A 14731-nucleotide genomic window follows, 5' to 3' on the forward strand; every position below is an offset into this window, starting at 1 on the left:
CCCTATTTTGATTTCATTTTATTTAATAAAAAATAAAATAAAATGTGGATAAAGTGGATTTCACATATTTAGAGAGTGATGAAGATACGTCTTCAATTGTAAAAAAAAAAAAAAAAAAAAAAAAAAAAAAAAAAGAAAGAAAGAGAACTGTACTGGATCACCTACTAAAAATGAATAAAAATGACTCGCACAAAAGCTCTGCATGAGGGTGAGTTATTTTTCCGTTACCCTTGGAGAATATGAGAAGATGGATAACAGACTTGATAACCGATGAGAGATACAATAGTTTGAATCTCATGATTACACACATCCAAATATGAAGCATATAGATAACACTCTCTCAACAAATGCATGCCTGCAATATGGCATTGGATCCCTAAACACATGACTATTACTTGAATATGGACACAATGAGAGGATTCAAGTCTATGCATTGAAACCTACCATATAGAGGAGGTTCTTTTTTTACCGCTGTAAAAGAACAATAAAGTACATTTAACAAATATAGAAAGGCCCAAAACACTCACTTTGGACAGCAATCTAAGATTGTGATTTGTGATAAGCACATCAGATTTTAAAATTAGCATACTATGACACAAAGGCACATTTGATGTGCACCCAAACCACAAATTAGATTACTGTATCAGCTGAGAAACTATGTAGAAGGTGCAAAGCATAAAACGGTGATGGTGTTCAGAAAAATGCTACACAAAGCAGAGATTCAAAAGAAAAAGGAAACAGTTCAGTTAAAAAGTGACATTTCTGTCTTCATTCTGTCACTTTCTTTAATGAAACACAAAAGGAGATGTTAAGCAATATGTTATTCTAAGCCACCCTTCACTTTCATTGAATAATAATAATAATAATAATAATAATAAAAAATAAAAAAAAAGATGTAATGAAAGAGAATGCCAACATCCTGCCTAACATCTCCTTTTGTGTTTCATGGGAGGAAAAAGCCATACGGTATGACAAAAATGTAAATTGTTTGGTGAACTAATTTTTATGATCTCAATGAATGTGAGTGAAGATGAAAATCCACAAAAGTAAGTAAATAAATAAATAAATAAATAAATATGTGGAAAACCTCATGCATGTGTGCATTTGCATGCATACTGACCATGCTGTGAAGGTATTGTGTCTTCCGAGCAGGATGGTGTAGTAGTCTGCGTGCTGTATCCACTCGAGCAGTGGAGGGAATCTTGACTTGTTCGAGGAGCATCTGAATTAAACCCGCCTCCAAGAGTAAGACCCAGCTGCTCCCTGGATTTCTGTGGCTACAGACAGTGGCAAGAGACGATCAGAATTCAACAAAAGAAGTGTGGAGTCAATCACAATAATTCCAGTAGGATCAAATGGTTTAAGACAGATAGAGTTCTGGCTCTAAATTCAGAATGAACTGGCCACATTTGAAGCTGTTGCAAAATAAGCAATACAAACACACGTGACCACACATTAACTGAATTATATATTACTCCAACTCTATATATATATCTATAAAATCTCCTACAGTTGGCAGAAGAATTACAGAGCTTGCAAGGCTGCATTGTATTGAAATTGATCAAATTTTTTGCAATTAAAAACCGCTGAAAGGTCATTGTAAGTAACCCTGCATACTAACCAATGAAATCGAAAAACGAACGGGTGTGATGTCGTTTAGAACAAAATCTGGCCAAAAAGAAGGTGTTCGTTTCGGTGGTTAGTAAAAGCTCACCAGGGAGAAATTTTAGGCAAACCTCTTACCAGCCACTAAACACCTTACTGCCATTGGTCCACGTTAGGTTAGGTGTGACCTGGAGCTCCCCCTACTTTGAGGCCGACAGCTAATTCCAATTCAGCCAGATGAGTTCAGGCAACATGAACACACCAGCGTGCAGTTATTAGTCTGTACGATCGTTTGCGTAGAGACATTTTCCAAGACCATGTCATGCAATTTTATTTGTTAGTCTACAAACGGAATTAAATCTGCTCAAACACTCTTAAGTGCCCATTCACACATGTGCCACCTACAGCCGAAAGCCACTCACATCTGTCCAAAGTGAGGTATGCTTATCATCATTTGTCTGTATTTACATCCCATTAACACTCTTTTATACACCCATTTTTGCAGTAGTATCCATTTCACCATAAATTACAATAACAACGTAATCGGCACATATTAAGGCCATGTATAGCATGTTAGTGCATTAGCTCCATGCATTCAGAATGTAAATAAGGTAAATTACACATTATCTACTGCATATATTACTTTAAATCATAGTCGAGTGGTTAAAACAGCTTCTTTTACTGATCTTGTGTGAATATTACTCATAGAATGAGGCACGAAGTCATTGATAACTCATTTTAATATCGTATTAGTTGATGTTTTACATGTTGTATTGAGCGTTCTCATATTTAAATGTACATCTAAATGCCTCCCACAGCAGTGTGGCGGGTGTCTGAATGTTCCCAAACAGTATACCGTTGCTCAGCTGTTTCCAACTGCTTTTTACTTCTGAACGACAAAGAACTTCTATGTAAGTGTGCTGGGGCCTTTAGGTGTGCTTTCTATTTTCGGTTCTGAAAAACTTGACATTAAGGAAATTTAGAAGAGAAGCAACAAGACGTTCATGGAAATTAATGTGTACCTTGCCTGAGGTGGACAGTGTCCTGGCCCTCTCCTCATGCCCGCTGTAAGGTTTGTGTGGTGGGGGCATGGAGGTCCCGTTTTCTGTGCCAGGAGTGATCTGACCTTGCCAAGGCTGACTGTTAACACTGCTCTTCTCCTATAACAAGGGCGAACACATTTAGTCCATCTCAACCAAGTACAGGCAACAATAACAAACAAAAAGACCATGACATAACCATAAGGGTTTAAAAATAAACAATAATAATAATAAAATAAGATTAATAAAAGATTTAAAGATTAATGATGATTTTGTGAACGGTAAATCATGAGCATTTCGGTGAGTAGCATGCAGGTTTTTAGTTTTTAAAAACGAATGTATTTTTTTTTTCTCTCCCCAAGTTGGAATGCCCGATTCCCAATGCGCTCCAAGTCCTCGTGGTGGCGTAGTAACACGCCTCTCTCTGGGTGGCGGAGGACGAATCCCAGTTGCCTCCGCGTCTGAGACCGTCTTATCACGTGGCTTGTTGAGCGCATTACCGCGGAGACATAGTGCGTGTGGAGGCTTCATGCTATTCACCGCGGCATCCACGCACAACTCACCACGCGCCCCACCGAGAGTGAACCACATTATAGCGACCACGAGGAGGTTACCCCATGTGACTCTACCCTCCCTAGCAACCGGGCCAATTTGGTTGCTTAGGAGTCCTGGCTGGAGTCACTCAGCACACCCTGGATTCGAACTCACGATTCCAGGGGTGGTATTCAGCGTCTTTACTTGCTGAGCTACCCAGGCCCCAGTTTTTTTTAATTAAGTGTAATGAATCATTTCAAAACAGGACCCCAACACAATAAAACACCAAATTAATTCATATTTAATGCACACGAAATTTTTATTTTGAACTTGTTTTTTATTGTGTGAGAAAGAGATTAGCAGAGTGATACGTGAGACTACCAGAGCTAAGTAGGGAATCGGTTGCCTGGAACAACAATTATACAGTTAGCAGTCATTTTACAAATATCTAACTGCAGAATGCCACAATTAACCAATCAGATTCAAGTATTCCAGAGAACTATTTAAATAATATCAGATATTTGTATTATTCTAATTTTACCCTGCATTTTATTGTATATTATAATACTACAGATAATTATACAAGCAGTATCAGGTGAACAAACCTTTCTTTTTACAACTGACATCCAAAACACAAGAACAAATATGTGTGAATGATGGGTCTTGAAGCAGTTGTCATGTAATGTTATCAGAAGGTGTCCCACTATTTTGGCCTTTAGAGGGAGCTCTCTGTTTACACCAACCACAAATTCAACCTCCACAAATATACATACATGCAACAACATACACCATTCACAGTCAAGCACACAAAGCACTACACCGAGTGTATGCTCACAGTGCTCCTGTGGCGCAGATGATGGCCACGGTGGCCGGAGCGAGGAATTGTGGGAGAATTCCCCTCACTTAGCGAGCGAGTGCCCTCCTCCCCACCTACCAGGAGGAGAGGACTGCGAGAACGCTGAGAGATTGAAAATGAGGGGGAGATAGGGGTGGAATAAGAGAAACCTGAGATTAGATGGACTGATGGCTGTGATGGCATGCTGCTTTAGCCATACTTGAATTTCTGAGAAGAACTGGATGGATCTGAGTGACATTCAACTAAAGAGCATTCTTGTACACACTTGGTCCAATTAGGGATGCACCGATACCACTTTTTCTCTCCTGATCAGATTCCAATACCAATCCTGATCAATTACCAGAGTTGTTTTTTTCATAACCAGTTTAGAATATCTATACTTTACTGTGTGATGCTAATTGGGGATACTCTTTTATATGTAAAGAAACCTCTAATTACACATTATTTCAATATAAATGTACAGAATAGCCTATTAAGAAAAACTCAAAATGAACGTGACAGGTTAATAACACAGAGACTGATATAAAAGACAGCAGTAATATTCCCAGTACGATTGTACACAGTGTGATTGTAGCACAGCTTCATCCATCATGCAGGTATACACCAGCTTAAGACCATAACTGTCCTCGGCATGTGCATGTTGATAAACGCTCTCCTTTGTTTTCTTTTTACCCATAATAAAGCATTAGTTACATGACAGTTATGGGCGCTTCATTTGAAATCATGGAGAGGTTATATATGGGAGAATCAAACATCTGCCCCTTTTGCCATGATGATTTAGATAGATCGCTAATTATTGCTTTGTTCTGTGACGCGTTTCAAGTGTACTGCATCTATAGCCAACATTTGGCAAGTGATCATTTTGATAAACTTTGCTAGTTGAATTGCAATGATACATTATTTCATAATGCTGCGCTGCTCAGCGTGAACCACTAGAGGGTGCATCACTATCTGCAGGGGTTAATGAATATACACACAAACTGTTTGATATACAATGAGTACTTTCTAGATAAACTTGATAATTTATAGATATTGATTTCTAGATACCTTTCTAGATAGACTTGGTTTAGATCAAATGAATACCAACACTGGCTAAGAATTATTTAGCAGTTTTCTTATTCTAATATTTCTGAACATCTGGGTTTATTAGATTTTAATTTATTTTACATTTACACTCTGTTGACAACTTCCCGCTTTGGTGCATTTGTACATTTTTCTTGCACACCTTTGTTTCCTATAATGAAAAGAACTTGGATTTCTCTAACCAGGTTGCCTTGCATTCTAATAAAGAACATGTAATTTGAATCATGTGAGTACATTTAAAAGTTGAAAAATGTTTGATAAAAATCGAGATTTAATTTTTTTGCCATATCGCCCAGCAAAACTTGACAGTAACGAACATGACTAACACACAGTGTCGGATTTGGATCTGGCTCGTCGGACCAATACCCGATCCGTCTAAAAACGTCACTATCGGAGCCGTTACCGATCCAGGTATCGGATCGGTGCATCCCTAGATCCAATGTGACTAAACAACCTGAAAGTACATAATATTAGCAAACTATTTTTCGTTCCTATACTACTCAAACAGTCTGATGCTGAATTGTTCTCATAGACTTAAAGTGAAAAAAAAAAAAAAAACCTGATCAATGTAATACAATTTTTAGGTCCCTTGTGAAGGAGTTCATAGGAATGCTTTCTGAAACGCAGTTACTACGTCAGCACTAAAACTGAGACAAACAGCTTCAAAGTTTTTCATTGTCCAGCCAAATGTGAAATTGTACAATACTCTCATTACAATAACTCTGAATCTGAGCATAGCTGAGCCAAATCCGTCTATCTCAGAACAGATTTTAGTCTTAGAGACCTGATTTCGGTTAATGCGTTTTGCCTTTGCAGGGCAGCATTGTTTTAGTTTAAGACTGTGTTGTGCATGTCTTCCGTGACGAAAATGTTGTGAACAGGCCTTAATTCTTCAAACAATTTAGGTTTGTTAGGATTTACATACTAAAATGGACCAGGTCTGCAAGGAGCCAAGGAATCGCAATGATTTGGACAGTTGTATTGTGGTAAATGATTGATACCTGTGTTGCATCAGGTGCTCGCAGATGAAGCCCATCCACTGCACTGGAGATGGAGTCCAGAGAGGGAACATGACGCACAGAGGTGTAGTTACTAAAAGATAGACATTGGACTGATTATTTCTAACAATGCTCTGTTGTTGTCATCGTTTCTCTTCTGCATTCTTTTCAAAAATTTATTATTTTTTTTACCTGTTATTTCTCACTCTGTTCTTGACACTGTACTCACCTGCTGATGCTGCTCTTGCGTGACAGCGTGTTGCTAGGAGACGCAGGTGGAGTCTGATATGAGTAGTTGTAGTCCGAGCCTTTAAGATCAAGAATAACCTACAGAAGCAGAACAAGACAAAGCATAAGAGAGCGCAAGATTCTCTCCAGCTCTGAGAGCAGCAATAATTTGGTAATATGTACCTGTTCACTAGCAGGGGGCAAAGTGTTGGGATCGGCTGTCAGGTTGCCAAGATCTTCTAGAATCGTCTGCAAATGATGGACTTCTCCAAGCATGCTTATTTCTTCATCCTGACAATACCAAGAACAACAAAGTGAGATAGCATTAATGAAGATCAATTGTTTTTGAATTATTATTACAAACAGCATAGCTTCTAAGGCAGTTCAACAAATATTACTGTGATGTAAACATTCTTTACAATTTATTTTATGTGGCATGGCTCTTTTCACATTAAAATATCCAGAAAATAATTTCACAGTGCCAAAAATTGTAATTGTCTCAAAATAGGCTTAATTTTTCTCCCATAAAAAATGACTTCTTATGCATATTGTTTCTTTTGATTTTAGGGTGAAATGTTACCTGTATGTTCTATAGGTTTCATGAGATTAACCTACATTTCAATAATAATATGTGCAAAGACATTACTGTTACACAAATTAGCAAATTGAATAGATTTAAATTCCAAGGAACTTCTGTGGACAAACTGTATTACTAGTAAAACTGACGTCCTTGACATACGAACAGTTTGAGAATACTAGAAAGAGAGAGTGTGTGTGTGTGTGTGTGTGTGTGTGTGTGTGTTAAGTGTATTCAGTCACTCACCAGGACAGGTTTGAGCATTGTGACAAAGGAACAGAATCTTCCTCTTTCCTCTACAAGTGCTCGACACACGGCTCTCTTCTCGGTCTCTTCCAGCACAGCGTAGCGCATGTTGACGTCCTGAAGAGCGCTGTCCAACTGCATGCGCACATCATCTTTACCTATACAAACACAGCAACATTTCACTGGTTACTGATAAGGGTTTGTATTGTTTTGTGAAAGTATGAACAGGAGACATTCTGACTTTGGAAAACAGTTTTGCCAAAGCACGTTCAACAATTACGAATCAGGCTTAAGTACTTTGTCACATACATTAGAATGCAATTTGAAAAGTTGATGCAAAAACTCAAGTGTTCATGGGATAGATCTAGGAAGAGCTGTTCATCGGTAACATCAATTTGTAGGTGAACCCTGAAGGCTAAATCGACATGGGAGTTTTTCTTGGGAGTTTCATATGTGTTTTTTTTTTTTTTTTTTAAATATTTATAAGTAAAATAAGGTCTGTGGTAAACGAAGGCCACAGACGATACGTGGACATTCTGTTCTACAACATACATTACACACAGTCACCTCAAACGTGAATTTTGAAGCCACCCTGTTTTTATTTTTGCTTCAGTGCAGCTTCAAAATGTACATTTGAGGTATGACCATGTGCAATTTATGTTGTAGAACAAAACATCCAAGTAATGTTTACCACAGACCTTATTTTACTCATAAATCTAAAACTGCCATTATAAAACCTGTAGGAAATTCCAGACAGAATCCATGGCTCAAAAATACTAATTCTCTTCCGGATTTTTGGACTACAACCTGAACAGCTCCGATCTGGCCTAGCAGCTTTCTGTTGAAACATTTATGTCTTTTACAAATACCAGGAGGCATTACAGCCTATTCTTTGCAAAAGTTAAAATCCGTGGAAATCGACCCTGCAAAATCATGTCTTTGATGTCAGTAACCGATCCAACAGCCTCTCTGATGCTGATTACATTGGTCATTCATATTCACGGCGCTGCAAAGGCAAAATGCAGCAGCTACACATTTTTGTCAGAAATGAGCTCTGATCGAAATCAGGTCTCGTACACTATGATCTGTCCTATGACAGATGGGTTTGGCTCAACTACGCTTAGATTCAGAGAAAACTGCACGTGTATGTACGACACATTTGGCTGGACAAACAACACGTTGAAGCACTTTTTCTCTCTTTTAGTGGTGGCGTAGTTGCCATTTGGTCTTTGTAGGGTAGTTCAAACATAATGGATGCAGGGTTTTTGCTTGGGATAGATATATGGTAATAGCGCACAGGTGGACTGCATGGTGTGCATAAATCCTTGTGTTTCATTTAGTGCCCAGCTGTCACTGAGGCAGCCCTCACATTCCGTAGTACCATAGAGTACTACTACACATAGCAGTAGTGGTCGACCAATATGGGTTTTTCAATAACAACACCTCAATATGTCAGACAGACCGACAGACCAAATGAAATTCAAATATAAATTAAGATGACTCGAAGCTAGCTAGCTAAATTGATGGCTAGCAAGAAAGATAGAATGATTGAACAATTGATATCATTGCTTCAGAATAATAATCCAAATTGCTTTGATAGATCAATTGATAGATAGTTTTATAGATAGTTTGATAGTACGACAGATAATAAGACAGATCGATAGATTGATCTTTGAATTAAATTAGAAAATGCAGACAATTTATATATATATACATATATATATATATATATATATATATATATATATATATATATATATATATATATATATATATATACATATATATATACATATATATATATATATATATATATACATATATATATATATGTATATATATATATATATATATATATATATATATATATATATATATATATATATATATATATATATATATATATATATATATATATATACACACACATTCATACACACACACACACACACACACACACACACACACTTACGGTCAAAAGTTTTGAAACACTTGACTGAAATGTTTCTCATGATCTTAAAAATCTTTTGATCTGAAGGCGTATGCTTAAATGTTTGAAATTCGCTTTGTAGACAAAAATATAATTGTGCCAACATATTAATTTATTTCATTATAAAACTAAAATGTAATAAAAAAAAAATAAAAAAAAGTTTTTGAAATTGATGACTTGGACCAAATAATAAAGAAAAGCAGCCAATAAGTGCCCAGCATAGATGAGAACTCCTTCAATACTGTTTAAAAAGCATCCCAGGGTGATACCTCAAGAAGTTGGTTGAGAAAATGTCAAGAGTACATGTCTGCAAATTCTAGGCAAAGGGTGACTACTTTGAAGATGCTAAAATATAACACAGTTTTGATTTATTTTGGATTTTGTTTAGTCACAACATAATTCCCATAGTTCCATTTATGTTATTCCATAGTTTTGATGACTTTACTATTATTCTAAAATGTGAAAAAAAATTATAATAAAGAATGAGTAAGTGTTTCAAAAATTTGACCGGTAGAGAGTGTGTGTATGTGTGTGTGTATATATATATATATATATATATATATAAAATCTTAAAGAAATTGAGATTCACTCAAAAACATCCTTTGAAAAGGCTGTAGAGTTTTGAATTGATAACTTCTGTTAATTGCTAATGTGGGAACAATATTTGTGAAAGAAATATCAAACAGGCTGGCACTGGCCTAACTGATGCCCTATGAAGAGTTCTGCGATCATCACCACGGGGGAGGAAGGGATTGGAGGTGATCTGCTAACGTAATCTGATGTGGTGCAAGCTGCGAGGCAAACACACACACACACTGCTCTCAGCGTCCCTATTACTAATAATAACCTCAGGTGCCCTTTGTGACACGTGATCATCTGGACTTCTTATCAAGTAACATTCATGACAGATGTATGGTTATTTTAAAGGTGCATGTTAACAACTAAAAAAAGCATTTTTTTAAATGACGCACACTTACACTGATTTATTCACTTAAGATGCTGGATCCATGCCAATAAGTGTCAGTATGACATCCAAGACCACTGTCATATCAGCCAGTGAAAAAAATAAAAACAATAAAAATATTTGTGCACCTTTAAATGCCAAACACTTAGGGCAAAAAATATTGGTAAATATTTGTACAATGATCATTTTTATTCAACACAGTGAGGGTTTATTAACAATCAGAGAAAACATCCTGTGTTCAGATTTGTTTCCTAATTGAATAATAGAATCAGATTACGGGTAAATAATGGGTAAACAACAGAAAAGCTTTCTAAATGGACATTTAAAATGCATCATAGAAGCTATTCAAAATATCCCATTATTCCAACTGTGACAAAGTTTACATGGACACCAGAAAGCCGTTTATTTTGAGAAAGCAGCATAAGGCTCTAAATCGGTGTATGGGTTTACACACAAGCTCTGTTCACAGCTTTCTCTTTACTCCCATATACATGCGGCTCAGTCAGTAAGCAGCTGTCTCCACAGAAACGTGTTGCTTCTCGTGTTGATTATCAGTTGCTTTGCTTAATTTCGAGACATTCCAGAGTTGTTGCCGTGTTTGTTTCTATCGCTACCAGCAGCTGAACTGCACTGCAATAGTGGGGTTTCACTCTTACGTAAAACTCTGTGGTTCCCCAATTGTACTAGCGCATATACGCAAATGTGAGGGACAGCCGAAATTTTGCATTGGTATGTATAAATGGGCATAGTGTATGTGCTTTTCCCCACTGTACTCCCAGAAATGTTGAATTCTTTCCACTGTGTTGACTTGTTGCTGGGCTCCATCCTATGACGTTTGTTATCTGGTCTGATCACGCATATGCACACTCCTCAAAAACCTGTAGAAATGCTGCATATGCGTTTACATGACCACAATAAGCCACACTGTCCGGGAGAAACCTGGGTGTGTTAAACCGCTTCCTCTTAATCGATGTAAGGAAATCAGCATTCTTGTTTACATGACATATCAGAACGCTACTTTCTGCAAAAATCCTGGTATAAACAGTTTTCTTAAGTGCATGTGAACGTGGTCAGTAACTCTAAATGCTGTGTATGCATTTTTGGAATTTATGCAATTCCACTTTCTTTTCAGTGTTGCAAAACTCATATAAATCCTCTGAACTTCCAGGAAAAAATATGAACCTTGGCCCTCAAGTGCAATGACCTTTTGCTGGAGTGTGAGTGTGTGTGATACACCTTTAAATGGCCTGAAGTGAAGGTTTAAAGTAAACCTGGGCAGGGTAGTGGCAGCTTATTGGTGGGGTCATCTTAAGTTTAAAGGGCAAAGGTCAGTAGGTCTGTATATAAATGAATTAAATCAAGAATTAACAATGAGCACATAAACTTGATTATGAAGTAGAACCAAGAGGAATAACGCAAGTCACAGCTACACAGTATGTAAACATAAAACAAAAAAAGCTCATTTAAACAATTGGAGTAATTGGAGATGAAGGGAAAATAACCCAGAGCCATTCAGACAAAGGTGTGAGTGTGTGTGCCAGAGAGACATTCCCTCAGGTCTAAAAGAGGTTGGAAACTATGATGTCATTACCAAACACCTCTCCATAAACATGTGGAGGAGACAGCTGTGCAGTAGAGCAAAAGAAAGATATATTTCAATGTTTTGTCAGCTGTGGTAAAAAAAAAAAAAAAAAAAAAAAAAGGGGTCAGTGTTATCAAGATGCGATGATATGCAACCCTGGCCTGAATATGATATAGGTAGAAAAGGAGGATAGAAGTGAGGATAGGGGGCCTGGGTAGCTCAGTGGTAAAGACGCTGACTACCACCCCTGGAGTCGCGAGTTCAAATCCCAGGGCGTGCTGAGTGACTCCAGCCAGGCCTCCTAAGCAACCAAATTGGCCAGGTTGCTAGGGAGGGTAGAGTCACATGGGGTAACCTCTTCGTGGTCGCTATAATGTGGTTCGCTCATGGTGAGGTGCGTGGTGAGATGTGCGTGGATGCCGCGGTGGATGGCGTGAAGCCTCCACACGAGCCACGTGATAAGATGCACGGGTTGAAAAACTGAGATTTATTTTCATTTTCTAACCATCTGTGCAAGTTATGGCAGTAAATCAACCAGTGCTGGGATGGGTTTATTGAATACAAAAGCACGGGCCTCTGATTCACTTACACTAACACTTTATTCGGCCCGCTGTCTCTAACACAGACAATGATTCAGACCTTGTAAAACTGACTGTTTCGAGATAAGACCATTTTCCCCGCAAACTGGCACACATTTGATGACACATGGTTGGCGGTCCTACAGGCTTAAGTGATGATTTGGGTTGGATTCAGCCATTTTGATGTTCTAAAATACTTTGCAACTTAAACTACCAAATTTTCAGAAAACATCTAAAATTATAGCCAGTATAAATAATAGGTTTCATATCACCACTGACAAGTAAAGAAATCATAGATTCTCTTTCCTCTCTGATCGTGTGTATGTCAGTGGTCTTGAGCTATGGGCAATTTTGTTGACAATGTTCTGTCAAAAACAGCTAATTTCTTTAAAAGCTATTTTTTTTTTTTTTTTTTTTTTTTTTTTAAGTATACGCACATGTACACACTGATAAACATATATTAGGACATAGCAAATTGATGTTTCGGAAGTCATTTGATCCACCCTCTAAAAATGTTGAGTAAGCAAGAGGGAGTGTTGACCCCTCAAACAGACCTCTGCGGGTGTGAATGATGAGTGACTGTTTAGCCTCTTACTGCGACCCACATACAAGCACACATAACTAAAGCAGTCAACATCCACTATAATGACAGAACGCATCTGCATAAACACCAACAGCTCTCTTGCTCTCTCTATTCCTCTTCCCTTATGATAACTTGTTTCATGACACTTTCTACCACTCTCAAAATTAAGGCAAATGTATTCAAATGGTAATCAAATCTCTGTGAACTATTTAATATAAAGGGGTAAATCTCAAGAAAATATATTCAGGCCACATTTCACCAAGGAATCAAAAGAAAGAAATAATTATTAATTATTATTATTATTATTATTTTAATTAAATAAAAGGGGAAAATGGGACTTGGACATGTTCTTGACATATATTATAACTATTTACATGTATTATCTTAGCTGTTTTGTTTGTCTGTACATCAAGATAATTTATAATATCAAATTTAAAATGAAAACAGACTATTTTGAACAAACACATTCTGTTCACAGAGCATTCTGAGCAGAGGCAAGATTGGCAAGGATGTTGCCATGACAACATAAGGCGTGGTATCATGACAAATGGGGTGTGGTACGATGACAGCACAGGGCGTGGTGCCAACAGAAGGCATGGGCATGCCCTATTGTGTTTAGACAAAGAGATCTGATATAATATGAGAAGGTATGTGTGTGTGTGTGTGTGTGTGTGTGTGTGTGTGTGTGTGTGTGTGTGTGTGTGTGTGTGTGTGTGCGCACTTATCTGTTGCAACTCTCGTAATATAATTTCGAAACCATTTACTCAAGGTGTGCACTATGAATTTCACTCAGTGATTTCCTGTCTGTGGTCATTTTTACCTTTTTTAACTTTCTTCTGCAGTTTAATTGTGTCTGAAGATTTCTTCTTGATCTCTGCACGTGCTTTTTTGTATTCTGGAAAAAAAGGACAAGAAAACAAACATTAGCCTTTTTAATGAGAGCAATTGAAAAATGAAGCTGAATTGTGTGATTTTTCCACCAACAGGCTCACCAAGTAATATTGCAAAAATAATGATTTCCAAACAGGTTTCCAGAACACCTCCCTCGAATTTCATTGGTCAGCTAACAGACAGTCCAGCCCAAATTTTTAATCCTTAAACAACTGTAATAGTGCTGCTTGCCTTAGCAAGTGCTGCTAAAAAAATATTCACACTTACGTCGTCTAATAAAACGACCCTTTAGTGACCTCAGTCAGATGTGTTGGAGATCGTGTGGGTGTAGATGTGTTTTTACTGGGGTGGTTATTGACCGACTAATCTTTTATATGACATATAATGGATTGCTCTTATAAATAATGATCCATTATGTGCTGTGATATAACTGTCTGACTCCTGCAGAGTTAAGAGCCATTTAATAATTAACAGTGTTCACCAAGTACTGCTTACAAGAGTGTTGGTCTTAAAGGAGTCATATCATTATTTTCTTTTAATTATGTAATATTTTTCCCTGAGATACAATTAAAATATCAAAACAGTCATAATGTAATGTTTTATGGCCATTTCCAACCCTCTCCCTCACCCTTACAATTTAACCGGCCCTTTTTGCTGCTGTGCCTTCAAGACTTCTAAGTAAATGGGAAACAATGATTTGCTGCAGGCTCGCAAGCTGCGGGTTTGCTGTTAAGTCCTATTTAGTTTTTGAACTGCCCTGTCCTTCAAATTTGCCTCATTACAAAGCCTGTATTACATTGCAAAAGGTTCATAAAACAATTAATGCTGAAACATGCTGCTCGTATTGTTAAGGTCGGACTCAGGGATCAGGGAAATTACCAGGGATGTTGTTAAAAATAAAGTTCAGCCATTCATTCAAACACTGGGATTCTTCGGAAAGATATGCAAAGCGGCAGGTGCTACACAGCCAGGAACA

General features: G+C 37.4%; 1 protein-coding gene across 1 annotated transcript in view; it reads right to left on the bottom strand.

Annotated features, from left to right (window-relative positions):
• LOC127448896 (protein MTSS 1-like) overlaps nt 1-14731 on the bottom strand; it is a 77734-nt gene that overhangs the window by 9415 nt on the left and 53588 nt on the right. The window contains exons 6-12 of the mRNA XM_051711830.1: nt 13685-13759; nt 7168-7325; nt 6528-6635; nt 6346-6443; nt 6120-6210; nt 2628-2765; nt 1121-1277 (exon numbers count right to left, since the gene is read on the bottom strand). Coding sequence (XP_051567790.1) covers nt 1121-1277; nt 2628-2765; nt 6120-6210; nt 6346-6443; nt 6528-6635; nt 7168-7325; nt 13685-13759 — 825 coding nt within the window. The remainder of the gene's footprint in view (nt 1-1120; nt 1278-2627; nt 2766-6119; nt 6211-6345; nt 6444-6527; nt 6636-7167; nt 7326-13684; nt 13760-14731) is intronic.

The sequence above is a fragment of the Myxocyprinus asiaticus genome, chromosome 12 (genome assembly GCF_019703515.2).
Source record: "Myxocyprinus asiaticus isolate MX2 ecotype Aquarium Trade chromosome 12, UBuf_Myxa_2, whole genome shotgun sequence".
NCBI lineage: Eukaryota > Metazoa > Chordata > Actinopteri > Cypriniformes > Catostomidae > Myxocyprinus > Myxocyprinus asiaticus.